Below are 19180 nucleotides of genomic sequence, written 5' to 3'. Positions count from 1 at the left end.
TTTTTGTTCTTATATACAGCTTTTGTGCAGAGTATTGGGGAGAAACACATGCCTTGCTTTTAAATTTGATTTGGCCTGCCTATTCATTTTGTTTTTAATTTTGTTAATCAATTCTTGAGCATTCACTGTTGTCCACAGATTTTGTTTTTTTTTTTTTTTCGATGTCATCTGTAAAAGTCCAGTGAAGAAACATTTTGTTTGAAGCATAAGTACACACAAGGCAAAGATTATGTGATTTACAAACAGCTGGCATACACGACATTTCACTCCTACTGGTCTCTGTGGTGGAAGAAAGGACATCCAGCCAGTGCTTTAAAGCCAGATAGGTGGTATCTATAATTTGCAGGCCCTGCCATATGCAAGAGCAAAGCTGAGAAAGTAAATAGGAAATTAGTAGATAGTAGACAGTAGATACAAGCTCTTTTATATCCTTTCTCCATTCCATAATCTCTCCATAATGCTTGCCCTGTAGATCAGTTTACCTTGTATAAATCCAAATGTAGTTTTTTTTTTTTTTTTTAATGTGTTCATCGTGTTTTGTTTCAGGCCTGAAGCTGTGAAACCACATAGGATACAAAAACGGCAGTTCAATCGTGGGACAGATGCCTCATTTCGTCACTATTCCTCCTTCCGTTCAGATGGAGGAAGTTCTTTTTCTTTTGGTTCAGGAAGAAAAACTGCTACTCGAGGTGATGTACCTGTCGAAACTGCAGTTAAAACAGGTGGAAAATTTGTGAGTGGAGGTAAGCTGCAGTGTTTATTGTTTCTCATAGCACAGAATGTTTGTGTTTCAATACTGAGACTATTCAAAAGACATAATTTATTGGTCAGTATCATAGTTAAATTTTGAGACAGATTTTTTCTGTCATTGTTATTACCTCTTTGGTAGCTCACAATTAGAAATACTTTGTTTGTCGAAGACGGTTACATGTCTGATTGATCTCTCTGTTCTCATATCTGTTTTTTGTTTTCTTACTGTTGTTCTGAGGGAGCAGATTTTGTTTTCTGTTAACAATGTTAACAATGACACTTTCCTTTGGTAACAATTCATGTAGCCTGCTACTCTTAGCCAAATGAGAAACTGAATATCTGTCTTTGTCATTGTCTGTAAAGTCTCATTCATTCATTCATTCATCATACCCTTTAAATCCTACTATAAAGATTTTTCATGGATGTGCATAACTCAGGTGTTGAAAAATAGGAAGCATAGGCTCACAGATCAGATCTATAAGATGTCTGTGGTGGAGAATGCTGTTTAGATGACATAAGAAACTTTGTGGATGCAAGAGAACATCTGCATAAATCATAGTAAAGTGAGTTGTAGTTGTACACACTATACATTGTGGGGTTGTAGTTGGTGCAAATTGTCTTCGACCTATTCCTTTCTGACCAGTAACTCAACAGTAAACCTCTCGACAGCCAAGATAATAAGGGTTAGGATACCAGCTTTGAGGGACGAAAAGCCTGTATTTCAGCAGTTAATGCTAATAAGAGACTGTTGAAAGCATTTAACAAAAGATGGAGATGCAAGTATTAACTAGTATGCCAGTTCTAACCCAAGAACACTGTAATTTATTACTCCAACAGTGCACACACAAGGAAGACAAGGTACAATACAATTAGCATTTCATAGTGGCCGGTGGAGTGAGTCTTGCACTCTGTGGCCTATATAGACATTAGTTCAAAAGGAGGCAGCAACTGCTGTTGTATTAGCAGGCCAGGTGGCCTCTAGTGGCCAAATCAAGCACAAACTTCACATGTGAACTATGAAGCAATACACACACAAAACTGATCATTACAGCAACGCCCTTAATTGATTATTCTGTGGGAATGGTAGTGGGAATTTGTGCTTATCAATGAAACCACTTAGGAATGATGCAATGAGATTTTTAATACAAGGATTTCTGAAAATACAAGAGTGCTCAATATTGTGGGATGACATTAACTTTAATATGAATGAAGGTGATTCAGTATCTAAGCAGTTCACAGAAATCTATGGCATTCCAAGTCATTGGGAGGATAGAAGGTAGCCAGTCACAGTAAATCTATAGCAATGGCATGGCATTTTTCAAAAATTTAATTTCAGAACTATTGATCCATAACATTGTATTTAGGGTTCTTATGTCTGCAAAATAAAAGTGACTTTTAGAATTAATGACCAGTGAAATGTTGTGTGGAGTTGAGTTTAAAATAATTGTGTTTGTTGACATCCTAGACTCTGTGTTACTCTGTGTTGTCTGCTAGCTGAAATTGGTGATGACAAAAAATATTGTTATGGCCATGTATTTCAGTTTCTGTCAATTCAGTCACTCATGTTAGCCATGTATCCAAGAGTCTTCATAAAGAGTTGTTTTAGGCTAGGCAGTAGTTTGAGATATTCTGATGAACACTCACCAGTCGATATGCAGATAGCAAAGTCAGACCACATCCAGAGTAAAGACAATGCAACTGTCAAAATTCTATTAGTAAATTCTCGAAGTATTTGTAAGAAAGTTCCCAAATTTACTGCCTTTCAGGAAAGTTCTCATCCTGAAATTATTCTTGAGACCAGAAGCTGGCTGAAATTCGAAGTAGAAAGCTCTGAGGTATTTAGCGAGTCACAAAATGTATATAAGAAAGACAGGTTAGATGCCCTAGGAGGGGAGTACTCATTGCAGTTGACAAAAGTATTATCTCCCTTGAGATAGAAACTGAGTGTGACAGTAAAGTTATCTGGTCACATATAACAGGTGTAGGTGAAACCAAGTGAATTGTTGGATGTTTGCACAGGCCACTGATTCCGCTGTGACAGTTCTAGAGTTATTCAAAGAAAGTCTACAGTCAGTAACATGTAAATACCCAGATCATGCAATAGTACTTGGAGGCAACTTTAACTTATCAAGTAGCGACTGGACTCTCTATGGATTCATTGCAGGGTGTACGGACAGACAGTTCTTGTGAAGTACTTTTGAACACGTTTTCCAAAACTGTCTTTGAGCAGCCTACATGCAATGGAAATATCTTTGACAGTGCAGCTACAAACAGGCTGGACCTTATCAGTTACATCAGTATAGCGATGGGGGTTAGTGATCATGATGTCATCATAGCGACTATGGCTACAAAAGTTAATAAACCAGTCAAAAAGGCTAAGAAGAGTGGATAAAAAGTTGTTAGCGTCTCACTTAGATAATGACCTGGTATAAATTAGTTGCAGTATGATGAACATAGAGGAATTATATGATGGACATAGAGGAATTATGGACAAAGTTTAAACAGACTGTAAATCATGTTCTGGACAAGTATGTGTCTATGGAAAAGACCCATCCTGGTTGAACAACAAAACTTGGAAAATTGTGAGGAAGCAAAGTCTGTTGCACTCTTAGTTCAGGAGTTCATAGGTTAGTTGAGATTTGTGTCTCGGTGAAGAGAGCCATGCTTGAAGCATACAACAACTACCACTGTCATACCTTAGCAAAAGATCTGGCTGAGAACCCGAGAAAATTCTGATCCTATGTAAAATCACTAAGCATTGACCAGTCTGGTGTGGCAATAGAAGATAGCAAAAGGAAAGCTAAAGTTATAAATTTTCTGTTTAAGAAATTGTTCATGCAGGACAATCGTACAAACATACTGTCATTTTGACCATTGCAGACAGTCCTCTATAGAAAACATAGTAATAAGCATTCTTAGCACAGAGAAACAACTGAAAGAGTTGGAAACATATAAATTGCCAGGTCCAGATGGAATCCCATTTCAGTTTTACTAAGAGTACTCTATGGTATATGCCCCATACGGACCAATAGCCGTAACATAAGTTTGCTGCATAATTCTTGAACACATTCTGAGTTAGAATACAATAAAATTTCCTAAAGACTTAAAAACTTATGCTCATGAATCAGCACAGCTTTAGAAAGCATCGGTCATGTGAAACTCAGCTTGCTCTTTTGTCATGTGATATACTGCCAACTGTGGATGAAGGGCAACAGGCACATTCCATAATTCTAGATTTCCAAAAAGCATTTGGTACACTGCCACACAGCAGACTTTTAATGAAAGTACAAGTGTATGGAATAGATTCCCAGATATGTGAGTGGCTTGAAAGCTTCTCAAGTAATAGAATCTTATGTGTTGTCCTTGACGTTGAGTGTTCATCATTGAAGTGTAATAGGACTTCTATTATATTCTATATACACTCCTGGAAATTGAAATAAGAACACCGTGAATTCATTGTCCCAGGAAGGGGAAACTTTATTGACACATTCCTGGGGTCAGATACATCACATGATCACACTGACAGAACCACAGGCACTTAGACACAGGCAACAGAGTACGCACAATGTCGGCACTAGTACAGTGTATATCCACCTTTCGCAGCAATGCAGGCTGCTATTCTCCCATGGAGACGATCGTAGAGATGCTGGATGTAGTCCTGTGGAACGGCTTGCCATGCCATTTCCACCTGGCGCCTCAGCTGGACCAGCGTTCGTGCTGGACGTGCAGACCGCGTGAGACGACGCTTCATCCAGTCCCAAACATGCTCAATGGGGGACAGATCCGGAGATCTTGCTGGCCAGGGTAGTTGACTTACACCTTCTAGAGCACGTTGGGTGGCACGGGATACATGCGGACGTGCATTGTCCTGTTGGAACAGCAAGTTCCCTTGCCGGTCTAGGAATGGTAGAACGATGGGTTCGATGACGGTTTGGATGTACCGTGCACTATTCAGTGTCCCCTCGACGATCACCAGTGGTGTACGGCCAGTGTAGGAGATCGCTCCCCACACCATGATGCCGGGTGTTGGCCCTGTGTGCCTCGGTCGTATGCAGTCCTGATTGTGGCGCTCACCTGCACGGCGCCAAACACGCATACGACCATCATTGGCACCAAGGCAGAAGCGACTCTCATCGCTGAAGACGACACGTCTCCATTCGTCCCTCCATTCACGCCTGTCGCGACACCACTGGAGGCGGGCTGCACGATGTTGGGGCGTGAGCGGAAGACGGCCTAACGGTGTGCGGGACCGTAGCCCAGCTTCATGGAGACGGTTGCGAATGGTCCTCGCCGATACCCCAGGAGCAACAGTGTCCCTAATTTGCTGGGAAGTGGCGGTGCGGTCCCCTACGGCACTGCGTAGCATCCTACGGTCTTGGCGTGCATTCGTGCGTCGCTGCGGTCCGGTCCCAGGTCGACGGGCACGTGCACCTTCCGCCGACCACTGGCGACAACATCGATGTACTGTGGAGACCTCACGCCCCACGTGTTGAGCAATTCGGCGGTACGTCCACCCGGCCTCCCGCATGCCCACTATACGCCCTCGCTCAAAGTCCGTCAACTGCACATACGGTTCACGTCCACGCTGTCGCGGCATGCTACCAGTGTTAAAGACTGCGATGGAACTCCGTATGCCACGGCAAACTGGCTGACACTGACGGCGGCGGTGCACAAATGCTGCGCAGCTAGCGCCATTCGACGGCCAACACCGCGGTTCCTGGTGTGTCCGCTGTGCCGTGCGTGTGATCATTGCTTGTACAGCCCTCTCGCAGTGTCCGGAGCAAGTACGGTGGGTCTGACACACCGGTGTCAATTTGTTCTTTTTTCCATTTCCAGGAGTGTATATAAATGATCTGGTGAAAAGACTGAGCAGCAATGTGCGGTTGTTTGCTGATGATGCCATGGTGCATGGGAAGGTGTCAAAGCTGAGTGACTGTAGGAAGATATAAAATGACTTAGACAAAATTTCTAGTTGATGTGATGAATCATAGTTAGTTCTAAATGTAGAGAAATGTAAGTTAATGTGAATGAGTAGTAAAAGCAAATCCATAATATTCCGATACAGCATTAGTAGTCTCACTATTGACACAGTCACGTTGTTTAAATATCTGGATGTAACTTTACAAAGTGATATGTAATGGAACGAGCAGGTGAGGATTGAGCTGGGAAAGGTGAATAGTTGACTTCAGTGTATAGGGAGAATTTTAGGGAAGTCTGGTTCATTTATAAAGGAGACCACATACCAAGCACTAGTGTGGCCCACTCTCAAGTACTGCTCGAGTGCTTGGAATCTGCAGCAGATCAAATTAAAGGATGACACTGAAGCAATTCAGATTTGTTACTGGTAGGTTCAGTCAACACTCAGGATTGCTGAAGTGCATCAGGAACTCAAATGGTAATCCATAGATGGAAGCGACATTCTTCTCGACGAACGTTATTGAGAAAATTTAGAGAACCGGCACTTGAAGCAGACTGCAGAATGATTCTGCTGCTGCCAACATGCATTTTGTGTAAGAAACACAAAAATAAGATAGGAGAAATTAGGGTTCATATAGTGGCATATGGACAGTCTCTTTTCCTTGCTCTGTTTGTGAGTGGAACAGGAAAGGAAATAACTAGTAGTGATGCAGCGTAAGCTACACCACACACTGTAAAGTGACTTTCAGAGTATGTATGTTGGCGGTAGGTGTAGATATAGATGAAGGTAGTAACTGCCATAGGCATCCACAGATATTTTTTTGTTGACAGGGGGGGTAAAAAACTCTAAAATTGCCAATTTTTATATGTCAGTTTCAAGACATATCATACCCTAAGAGTTACATTTTATAGGTGACACAAAAACTGTTTATATCCAAGAGGACTGTTGTTATCGCTGTTGGTTATCCCGCAGACAGCACCAGCTTCCTCCCACAACCCTACCATGCTATCTCTTTTCCTCTCCACCCCATGCCTCCTCCTTATGCCCACCACACACCCCAGTAGATTGCTGGTCATGTCAGGCACAGTTTCAGTTGAGCCTTAGACACTGGCCCTGTGTGCATGCTGGTTGTGCTTGTGTGAATATGTGTGTGTTTTCTGCTCTGAGAGAAGAACTTTGTCCAAAAGCTCAAATATTTTAGCAGTCTTTTTCATTGTGTCTATCTGTGACTGTGCCTCCTCCATGTGGAGAGTAATAATCCATCCTTTCCATATTGTTGTTGTTCCATCCAGTATTTTCCATTTTTTGAATAAAATGCTCTACTCCAAGTTCCAGGGGGAGCAAGTACCCCCCTCGCTCACTTTTTGGGCACTCATGGGAATCACTTGTTCTGTGTGGACAATAAAATTAGGAGAAACAGTAGTTACAATGTTTGTGGCTCGTATTTTACAATTGTATTACATGTATCATATTTATACTGTTTTAAACATGTTATGGAAATAGTTTTGTTTATGCACAAAGCAGTTACACAAAAACAGACCAATTTTTAACAATTAGAAACTGATATTTTTACTCTGGTAAGTGCCCAGCATCTGAATACGCAGATGGGAGTCCTCTTTCCAGCATATCCTGCTCTCTCACAGTCCTTCTGGTCTAAGCCTCCACTAACCTGTTTCCCTGCCTCACCGGGCCTTTTTCCTTCCGTCTTCTGTCGACATCACTCCTTCCCTGTTGTGGTTGTACACTGTGCCTTTTCCTACCACTCAATCCCCCTGCCCCTCCCCATGTTGGCATTCTCTCTCTCTCTCTCTCTCTCTCTCTCTCTCTCTCTCTCTCTCTCTCCCTCTCTCCATCCCTATTCCCCATTCTCTCTTCCCCCTTGTCCACCCCCTCCCTTTCGATCTTTCCTCCCTGCCCCCCCCCCCCCCCCTTCTTCATGTTCAGCTTCCTCTCCTTTCCTCCTTTACCCCCTCTAAATCTCTTATATTCTCTACCATCTGAACTCCTTTCATCTTGTGCAGGCACTGAGTTATCCTTCGAAAGACCTGCCTCACTCTATCCAGCTTTCCCCTCCTCAACTCGAGCTTCCTTCCTTAACCCTCCCCACCTCCATCTACCCTGGCAGCTGCTCTATTAACAGATAACCAGTAGTCAGTATGTCTTTGTGTGTGTGTGTGTGTGTGTGTGTGTGTGTGTGTGTGTGTGTGCACTTGTGTGTTTGTATGTAGTTTGTGTTTGTGAGGGTGTGTACTTTTGCTGGAGAATGAGTGAGAGCCTGAAAGCTAGTGTGAATATTTTGTCTTTTGTGTGTTTCTATGCATCATGCATTAGACAGTTGTAGGTGAGTGGTTTTGTTTTCTTTATTTTACTTATCAAAGTGGGGAGGTGCTGAGTCGTCTTTCGAAAGACATGCCTTACACTACCCAGCTACCCTCTCTTCAACTCGTACTTCCTTCCCTAACCCTCCCATGCAAAGTGCAAAAAATGGAGCAATCAAAGTTTCACTGTAAGTGGTGGCTCAATTCTGTGACTGGAAAGGTTTTCTCTAGTTGTGTTTCTCTCTATCTTTTCTTCACAGTGTCTGAAAGTTATGTCTTAAATGTAGTTGTCCAGTATAGATGGATGTGATGAATATATAAAGGGTATTAATGACTGTGTGTGGGTCAATTGTTTATTGTGGAGAAAGGGAGTCAATGAAACTTGAGGCAGTACACAGCCTACTTCTTTCATAAAATAAAAGTAGCTTCTGAGTGTGATGTTACAATGTGATGATGTTACTATGTGGCTAGTGTCATATGCCATCTCATTTAAAGAGACCTATGTATAAATTTTGGAATACCACAAAGGATGGTCAGTCTGCTTATCAGGAACTCAATGCAGCCACCTGAAAATACCAGTCAAATTGTTGCAATACCTTTTTTTAAGTTACCTGGGATTAGCCAAGCTTGCTTGTGTCGAAAATGTCATCTGTGGAGGTTTTCGTAGAAAAAGGCTGTCAAATGCTTACATCACTATTTCACATTTGCACTTTGTTGTACTACATTTTTCGCACTTAAAGGAAGTGAATCTATTGCAATTACCGTATCAAGTGCAGTGACCCTTTTTTTGTACCCTTATGGTTCTGATGCATCTGATTCTTGCATTGCAAAACATTACCTTTTTTTTTGTAGTGGAGCATGTGATTCCTCTGTTCTGAGCTTGAAAACTTTAGGGATGGTTGTAGATCCTTCATTACATACTTTATTATTCCTTCACAGTGGGTGGTCTTAACAAAAGGCACATTTCCCCTCCTTTTCTTCTTCAGAGATTCTGTTCTGAGCCTTCTTCCTTTCCCACTTCTAATTATTCTCTTATTTGTATTTCTTTTGTGTGGCTAATGTTTGTCATTTAAAATGCATTTTCTTTTTTTTTTTTCATAAAGGCTGTTATTTACACCCTCTAGTTCATGTTAACCCTCACTGTTACCTTTCATTTTAAAATTTTCAGTATTCAGCTGGACCACAGGACTCCCCTCCCCCCCCCCTCCCACCCCCCTCCCCTCCCACCCCCATCCCCACAGCTCTCATTTTTGATCTACCAAGTGCTTGCAACTCGGGAACGTAAGTCCAACTGTTAAGACAATTATCGTGTCTGAATCTTTACATGCCTGTCTCAACTGATCTGTGGTTTAGAATGCCTTCCCGTATCCTTCACCTGTATAGATTTAATGTGTGTGTCTTATTTCCTACATAAATTTTCTTAAATTTTTAAATATAATAGAGGGAAACATTCCACGTGGGAAAAATATATTTAAAAAGAAAGATGATGAGACTTACCCAACAAAAGCGCTGGCAGGTCGATAGACACACAAATAAACACAAACATACACACAAAACTCTAGCTTTCGCAACCAACGGTTGCCTCGTCAGGAAAGAGGGAAGGAGAAGGAAAGACAAAAGGATTGGGTTTCAAGGGAGAGGGTAAGGAGTCATTCCAATCCCGGGAGCGGAAAGACTTACCTTAGGGGGAAAAAAGGACAGGTTTACACTCGCACACACACACATATCCATCCACACATACACAGACACAAGCAGACATTTGTAAAGGCAAAGAGTTTGGGCAGAGATGTCAGTCGGGACGGAAGTACAGAGGCAAAGATGATGTTGAAACACAGGTGAGGTATGAGCGGCGGCAGATTGAAATTAGCGGAGATTGAGGCCTGGCGGATAGCGAGAAGAGAGGATATGCTGAAGGGCAAGTTCCCATCTCCGGAGTTCTGACAGGTTGGTGTTAGTGGGAAGTATCCAGATAACCCGGACGGTGTAACACTGTGCCAAGATGTGCTGGCCGTGCACCAAGGCATGTTTAGCCACAGGGTGATCCTCATTACCAACAAACACTGTCTGCCTGTGTCCATTCACCAAACTGTCCATTCGCATGAATGGACACAGGCAGACAGTGTTTGTTGGTAATGAGGATCACCCTGTGGCTAAACATGCCTTGGTGCACGGCCAGCACATCTTGGCACAGTGTTACACCGTCCGGGTTATCTGGATACTTCCCACTAACACCAACCTGTCAGAACTCCGGAGATGGGAACTTGCCCTTCAGCATATCCTCTCTTCTCGCTATCCGCCAGGCCTCAATCTCCGCTAATTTCAATCTGCCGCCGCTCATACCTCACCTGTGTTTCAACATCATCTTTGCCTCTGTACTTCCGTCCCGACTGACATCTCTGCCCAAACTCTTTGCCTTTACAAATGTCTGCTTGTGTCTGTGTATGTGTGGATGGATATGTGTGTGTGTGCGAGTGTAAACCTGTCCTTTTTTCCCCCTAAGGTAAGTCTTTCCGCTCCCGGGATTGGAATGACTCCTTACCCTCTCCCTTGAAACCCAATCCTTTTGTCTTTCCTTCTCCTTCCCTCTTTCCTGACGAGGCAACCGTTGGTTGCGAAAGCTAGAGTTTTGTGTGTATGTTTGTGTTTATTTGTGTGTCTTAAATTTTTAAAGATGGTTGAAGTTTTGTTGTTGTGTTTCTGTCATCTTTACTTTTTTTTCTGATTTTGATAATAATGTGCTTCACTTCTGTGTCAAATGTGTTATACTGTGTGTATGTGTGTGTGTGTTCATAGAGAACAGTACAGCTGATTACAATACAACAGTTTCTTTTTATCTTCAGTATTGTTAAAGTGCCTTTGAAAAAGAAATTTTATTGTCTTCAGCTGCTATCAAGATATTCTGTAAAGTGTCATATTCATGATCATTTTTGACATATCTTATCTCTTTTTTTTTTTTTTTTTTTTTTTTTTTTCAGACTGTGTAGGGGCACCAAAAATCGTCAATGCCCGCTTAAGCTGCAGAATTGGCAGGTAAATGAAAACTTTCTGCTGTTTCTCTGATCCTTTATCCTAACTGCTTTTGGCTTTAAAGGTTGGTACAAAAGAATTGGGAATTTAGAAGAAAAATAAAAAAATGAATGAATGGACAGATGGATATCATGGCCTGCAACTGTGTTGCACGAAATTTATGCAGACAGCTGTACTGTAACAAATATACATGGTTTCTATGTATCTTGCATTAAAAGAAGAATGCCAACACACCATTCTAAAAGTGTTCACACACTTGTGAAGATAGACTAGGTCAATAAAATAGTAGCAGTGGAATCACTAAGAAGAAAATTATCATGTATGGCACATTTTGCACAAAAAATTGTTTCTTTGGATGATAAGGGAAATTTAAAGGAAAGAAATGTTTTATGAAGTTTACACATGATTGAAAATTGGGGGCATATCAGTAGAGGCAAGAAGTTTCTAGGAAAGATAGACACACTTTTACTGCAAGCAGCCTTTATTACTAGTGACAGTCAGTTAATAATTTTTTAAGAGAAAATGCAGCATTCTGATCAAATGGCACTGGAGAACAAATGATATATTATATCCACATCAAAAAAGTTTTGCATCACCTCCGTTCCGAGACTTCCAGAACCTGTACAGAAAATTGGAATAGAGATCAACCTAAACATCATTTCTGTCCTTTTTATTGCTCATGAAAATCACACATTGCGTGCTGTACCATCATAAAGCAAGACCTTCAGAGGTGGTGGTCCAGATTGCTCTACACACTGGTACCTCTAATACCCAATAGCACGTCCTCTTGCATTGATGCATGCCTGTATTCATGGCATACTATCCACAAGTTCATCAAGGCACTGTAGGTCCAGATTGTCCCACTCCTCAACAGTGATTCGGCGTAGATCCCTCAGAGTGGTTGGTGGGTCACATTGTCCATAAACAGCCCTTTTCAATCCATCCCAGCCATGTTCGATAGGGTTCATACCTGGAGAACATACTGGCCACTCTAGTTGAGTGATGTCATTATCCTGAAGGAAGACTTCACAACATGTGCACAGTGGGGGTGGGAATTGTTGTCCATGAAGATGAATGCCTCGCCAATATGCTGCCGATATGGTTGCACTATTGATCAGAGGATGGCATTCATATATCATACAGCAGTTATGGCGCCTTCCATTACCACCAGCGGCGTACGTTGGCCCCACATAATGCCACCCAAAACAGCATGGAACCTCCACCTTGCTACACTCACTGGACAGTGTGTCTAAGGCATTCAGCCTGACCAGGTTGCCTCCAAACATGTCTATGACAATTGTCTGGTTGAAGGCATATGCAACTCTCATCGGTGAAGAGAACATGATGCCAATCCTCCATTCAGCATGTTGTTGGGCCCATCTGTACTGCGCTGCATGGTGTCGTGGTTGGAAAGATGGACCTCGCCATGGACGTCGGGAGTGAGGTTGCACATCATGCAGCCTATTGAGCACAGTTTGAGTTGTAATGTGACATACTGTGGCTGCACAAAATACATTATTCAACATCGTGGCATTGCTATCAGGGGTCCTCCGAGCCATAATTCTTAGGAAACGATCATCCTCTGCAGTAGTAGCCCTTGAGTGGCCCGAGCGAGTCTTATCATTGACAATTCCTGTCTCTCAGGATCTCCTCCATGTCCGAACAACATCGCTTTGGTTCACTCTGAAATGCCTGGACACTTCCCTTGTTGAGAGCCGTTCCTGGCACAAAGTAACAATGCAGGCATGGTCGAAGTATGGTACTGACCATCTAGACATAGTTGAACCGCAGACAACACAAGCCATGTACCTCCTTCCTGGTGGAATGACTGGACCTGATCAGCTGTCGAACCCCCTCCGTCTAATAGGCCCTGCTCATGCATGGTTGTTTACATCTTTGGTTGGGTTTAGTGACATCTCTGAACAATCAAAGGTTCTGTGTCTGTGATACAATATCCACAGTCAATGTCTATCTTGAGGAGTTCTGGGAACCGGGGTGATGCAAAACTTTTTCTGATGTGTGTGCATAGCGCACTCAGAAAGTTTCATTTTGAGGACATTGGTGCAGGATACACACAACATAGTGTGACTCTGATACACACGAGCACTGATATGTACACAAAGGATTATTGTGGCATTCATGTCTTTCTGACTTTTGTCCAGTAAATGCAGAAACATGAACTATAGTGATGTTATTACCATATGTTTCAAAACTGGACCAATGTGCTGTTATTCTTTTCTTGGCCGTTGAAGGACAAACACCAGCAGACATCCCTTGGAGAATGAAGAATGTTCAAGGGGCACGTCTCTTGAAAACCACCATTGTGGAATGGTATGCCAAGTTACATGTGGCAAGGGGTGCTGCTGCTTCATGGTAACGCATGTCCCCATATTGAAAATGTTGTAATGCAGAAGTTATGCCAACTCAAGTGGGAGACACTTGAGCACCCATCCTATAGTCTGTCTTGAAAGGTTGATGAGTCCTATCGGACAGGCACTTACTTCTTCACACAGGAGGACAAAGTGTTTTACCAAATGGGTATCTCAAATCAGGTGTGTTGATGCTATAATTACCTCAGTGCTCATGGTGATTTTGCCTGACTGGCATACTTGTTCTGGACTGCATGATTGTCAAACAGAAACTTTTTGATTGCCTCTCATACATACCAAACTGATAGGAAGTGCAAAGTGCAAAAGGTTCAAATTTTAGACAGAACGTCACAAATATTTTGTATGTTTTATTGTATCATGCTTCTGTGTGGCAATTTCATTCAACAACCTAAACCCATGTTTCCATATTAGAGTCTATCTAGACAGCAGCAATGCAGTTGTCATGATACTTGTTTTTGATGGTGAGGTACATAAACATTTTGCAGCCTGGCAGTAATGAAAGGATTGGGGTGTACGGGGGGGCGTTTGAAAAGTCCGTGCAGAAATAAAAACTACTTACGTGTTTGGGGTAAATATTTTTAATTTTTGACATAGTCTTCTTTTAAACTTATATACTTTGTCCAATGCTGTTCTAATTTGTTGATCCCTTCCAAATAATAGGAATTATCCAAATCTGTAAAATAGCCAGTAGTTGCTGGAATCACCTCCTCATTTGAATAAAATCTTTGTCCCACCAGCCATTTCTTCAAATTGGGGAACAAATAGTAGTCCAAGGGAGCCAAGTTTGGAGAATAGGGGGGGATGTGAAACGAGTTGGAATCCTATTTCCAATAATTTTGTGACCACAACTGCTGAGGTGTGTGCTGGTGCATTGTCGTGATGGAAAATAACTTTTCTGTGGTCCAGTCGCTGGCATTTTTTCTGCAGCTCAGTTTTCAAACAGTCCATTAACAATGGATAATATGCACCTGTAAGAGTTTTACCCTTTTCCAGATAGTCAATGACGATTATCCCTTGCGAATCCCAAAAGACAGTCACCATAACCTTTCTGGCTGAAGGAATAGTCTTCGCCTTTTTTGGTGCAGATTCTCCCTTGGTAACCCATTGTTTAGATTGTCCTTTGGTCTCAGGAATATAGTAATGTATCCATGTTTCATCCACTTTGACGAAATGATGCTTAAAGTCCTGCGGATTCTTCCTGAACAGCTGCAAACCATCCTTGCAACATGTCATACGATTCCATTTTTGGTCAAGCATGAGCAATTGCAGAAGCCTTCTTGTGGATAGCATTCTCATGTCCATATGTTTATGCAAAATATTATTTACCCATTCATTCAAGATGCCCACAGCACTAGCAATCTCACGCACCTTAACTCTTCTGTCATCCATCACCATATCATGGATTTTATCAATGATTTCTGGAGTCATAACCTCCACAGGGCATCCAGAACCTTCAGCATCACTTGTGCCCATATGGCCACTCCGAAAATTTTGAAACCACTTATAATCTGTTCTAATCGAAAGTGCAGTGTCACTGTAACGTTTATCAAGGTTCTCTTTAGTCTCCTGAGGCGTTTTTCCTTTCATAAAGTAATGTTTAATCACCACACGAAATTCCTTTTCGTCCATTTTTTGACAATCATTCGACTTCTTTGATTCACACAAATGCCAAACACAAAGAAATGGACCAATATGGCTGAAAATTTGTGTGTGTTCTTTCCAAAGATGCTACTAACTAAACATGACCTTGATACACGCTGGTGGTACCGTCTCTCGGACTTCGCATGGGCTTTTCAAACGCCTCTCGTATAAGACTAGGAAAGCAGGAATCTTTCTATCTGCTCCACACTTTGCTCCTGCTTATTCTGGTCCTTTGCTTTGGAGGTATTTTTTAAAGGGCTTCCATCTGTAAGTGCGTGTGTGTGTGTGTGTGTGTGTGAGAGAGAGAGAGGGGGGGGGGGGGGGGGGAGCACTGCGGAAAAATGAAATTGTCACAAATGTGTTGTCTTCCAATTTTGTTTATCTAATTTTGCTTCAACTCTAGTACATCATTTTCTTTTCAGTTTAGGCAAAATCAAACTATGGAATTAGTATTGTTATGTGATACAATGAAACATAGAATATTATGAAAAGGAAAGTTGCTACTCATCATATAGTGGAGATGCTGAGTTGCAGATAGGCACAACAAAAAGACTCTCACAAATAAGCTTTTGACCAACAAGGCATTTGTCAAAAATTGATGACAGACACACACACACACACACACACACACAAACGCAATTCACACACACTCATGCGCCTCTCATCTATTTTGGACAAAGGCCTTGTTGGCTGAAAGCTTGTTTGTGGTTGTGCCTATATGATGAGCATCCACTATATGATGAGCAACAACTTTCCTTTTCATAATATTGTTACATTCCATCCTCTATTTTCCATTGTTTAATAAAACACACAAAATATTTGTAATCTTTTTATCAATTTAGTGTTTACATGATTAGGTTTTATACATATTTCTCAATATTCTGGAGTATTGTACTTGTGATGAACAAAATCTGTTTTTTATTTAGTGGATGCAGGGCAAACTGCTACCGAGAATACCAGTTTCCCAGTGGGCAGACACAGTTGTTCCTCACTTGTGTGGATGGAAAGTGGCAAGTAGAGAATACCGAATGGGAAACAGTGCCCAACTGTGAGCGTAAGTACATATGTCAATATTTCAGTTCCTGTCTGTACTTTTTAAATTTGTGACAGTACTCCATTTCATTGTTCATTGTATATGTTACAGTTACATTTGGTAAGGTAATTATTCGAAGCAGTGTTGTGAGTACTGCAGATGACATAAATTCATAACAATGTTCTCTATGAATGCCTTTATAACAAGCAAGAACTACTCATATCTCACTACACTCATTATACTGAAATACACAAAAAAATTTTTTTAAGTATGGTGTGCATGCATAACCTGCTTAGAAAGTGAAGACGTCTGTAGGCTAAGTAAATGTTTCAATTGCTTCCAACATCTATTTCAAGTTTCCTTCCAACAAATATTTTTCTTGCATACTGTGTTTGTTTCTCACCCTGTAAAGTCATGCCATGCCACTTAAAACGTGGTTCCATGGATACAGTTACAATTATGGATAAATTTTACTCTTTTGAGTCTTTACAGTTTTTTGGAGGAAACATGTACAGTAGGATACTAACCCACTTTTTCTGAACAGTTTCCTAATTATTCTTATATAAACCATGAAATAAAAAAGCAGAAGCAGATGATGGATGAGTTCTTGTTTATGAATGGTCATAAGAACAGAATTATATCAGACATAACAATGTACATGAAAGCATTAAAAACTAACAGTATCAGAGATAAGAATAAAAGAAAGTGAATTGGTAAAACGTGTGTGCAAACAGAAAAACTTAAAAAGCAGAATGATGATTTTTAGCTAACGTGAAAAACTTAGGTACACTGTTGGAATCTTTTGGAAGAGAAGACTAAGTGTAATTGGTGGCAAGGTACCAGTCCATATCTGGCACACTGTTTTCATGTGCCAGGAAATTTTCAATGTAATGTTGTTCTTGGGGATAATATATTGAAATGTTTTTTGGATGAACTGAACATGATTGTTGTTTACCTGGCCCATCAATCATTAAAGAGAAGATATAAAATGCCATATGAAACTTGAAACACAACAAAGCTGCTGTTGCAGACTAAATCTGGTCAGTGATAATGAAATTTATAGATGAAAGAGACATTGCAACCCTTCATAAAATATTTAATATTATATATGAAATGAATTGCTAACCCAGACAATGGTTATGATCTGTTTGAGGAAATACGTCATTCCACCTGGCTGTATTTTAAAATTGTACTTTATTAAGCTGTACTAGTTTTGAGTGTGGCTCCTTTTTAAGGGTGTCTATTACAGATGTGGGTACAGTAATAATATTTCTGAAAATTAAATACTGAAGTATATGCAAGAAACATGAAAGAGGTACAAGTAATGTCACACTTTCACTTTAGACAAGACGAAGTACAAATGAATAAAAGTCATAGTGCTTATTAATAACTGTTCCATAAGAAATATTTTTCTGTTCTATATAGATTATGAAAAAGCTTTTAAGTGGATACAGTATCAGAAACTAAAACTAAGCTGAAAACTTGACATAGATAGAAAGGACACCTTTTGTATCAAACCAAACAGTGAAGGTAAAATCAGATAATGATTTGTACAACCAAATACAAAGCAAGCAAGGACTAAGAAGCAATTTTTCAAGTTTCTCTTGAAGACGCATAAGTATAAGTTATGGTAAATGGAAACTGGATCAACAAAATCAACTATGCTGGTTATGGGATCCTGATCACTAGCAATATACATATAATTTCCAGTAACTTGTAAATGCAGTAGGATGTTGCAGTAAAACAGTGGACCTTAAAATCAAAATCAAAACTACAAAATTCATTATCATACTTACTTAAAAATTGTGACATAACATTTAATGCACTGTCCTTAGAAGCAGCCAGTATGTTTTACTTTCAAGGCACACGATTTTACACAGAATTCTTACATAGCAGCAGTAAATAATAGGAACTATTCATATAAATAAGAAACTTAATCTGCACTCCTGGGAGGCGATATTTTTGCACAATATTGATGATTATAATTAGTTGTTTTGTATGTTGCTACTGTGCTTTAACATGCACAAAACTGAATAATAGTTGGATTCTCGTCAATGTAGACAATGCAAATATGATTAAAATTTGTTTATTGCTTCAGTCAATTACAAAATAAGAGTGCATTTCTTGATTTGCTTCTGCTCTACCAGACTGCCACAGCAAGAGAGATCAATTTTCATCTTTTGTGGTCACACTTGAAAATGGCTCATCAGCAGAGATATAATTTGTAAGCACCTAATTAACTGCAAAAAATATGAAACAAAAAAAAATAATAAATTTATAGTGCTATCTCTAACTACAAAACTAAACAGACTGCATTGTGTCACAGTCGAGAGGAGATGTGTGATATGGCAGTGTCAGATCCACAGAGAGAACGAGCTGCTATGTAAGAGAGCATTATTGAGGACTGTTGTTCATAATTCGAAACTAGTTCCTAAGTCAGAAGCATTGTTACTGATAGCTTGTGTTGTAGAAATAGTATCTGTGGGAGCTCTTACATTCTTATTAAGGATCCACTGAAATGGGAAGCTGGAATCTATTTTTCTTTTCCTCTCTCTCTCCTTTCTGACTACTCTCTTTGTCTCTCTCCATCACCACTGCCCCTCTCTATTCTCTCTCTCTCTCTCTCTGCCCCACTCATCTTCCCACCCTTTTCTTTATCACTGCCCTCTCCTCTGTACCCCTTCCTTCTCTTCCTTCCTTTGTATTTCGCCCTCCCTTACTCTTCCTCCACTTCCTTTTACCTCCTTGTTGCTCCCCTCCTCATCCCTCTCTTTCTCCCACTCTCTCCCTCTTCCCCTCTCCTTCTCCCTCCTCTTTCCAATTTGTAGCAGTAATAGTGAACATACTAAGGACAGTCTCACAATACATAAGTTCACTTACGGAATTTGTTATTAAAGATCAGCCACAATGTAAAAATTTAGAAATGTAATGCTAGGAGCAAGAATGGCTTCCACTATTCACAACATAACCTTTTTGTATTGTTTCATTTGTATGTTAGGCTGGTGCCAGACTTCAGTCTATTGCCATGCTACTGGAAAATGCAGCCAGTCTGCAAAGACTCCTTGCAGATAATTTTCATCCATTTCAAAATATGACTGCAGTC

At 40.7% G+C, this 19180-nt stretch overlaps 1 protein-coding gene across 1 annotated transcript in view; it reads left to right on the top strand.

Annotated features, from left to right (window-relative positions):
* Positions 1-19180, top strand: part of LOC126175921 (hemocytin) — a 486280-nt gene that overhangs the window by 36094 nt on the left and 431006 nt on the right. Inside the window, exons 2-4 of the mRNA XM_049922991.1 lie at positions 547-743; positions 10962-11016; positions 15971-16098. Of these exons, the coding sequence (XP_049778948.1) occupies positions 547-743; positions 10962-11016; positions 15971-16098 (380 nt within the window). The remainder of the gene's footprint in view (positions 1-546; positions 744-10961; positions 11017-15970; positions 16099-19180) is intronic.

Source organism: Schistocerca cancellata, chromosome 3 (genome assembly GCF_023864275.1).
Source record: "Schistocerca cancellata isolate TAMUIC-IGC-003103 chromosome 3, iqSchCanc2.1, whole genome shotgun sequence".
Taxonomy (NCBI): domain Eukaryota; kingdom Metazoa; phylum Arthropoda; class Insecta; order Orthoptera; family Acrididae; genus Schistocerca; species Schistocerca cancellata.
Note: the sequence above shows the minus strand (reverse complement) of the source record. Positions and strands in the feature narration are given on the sequence as shown.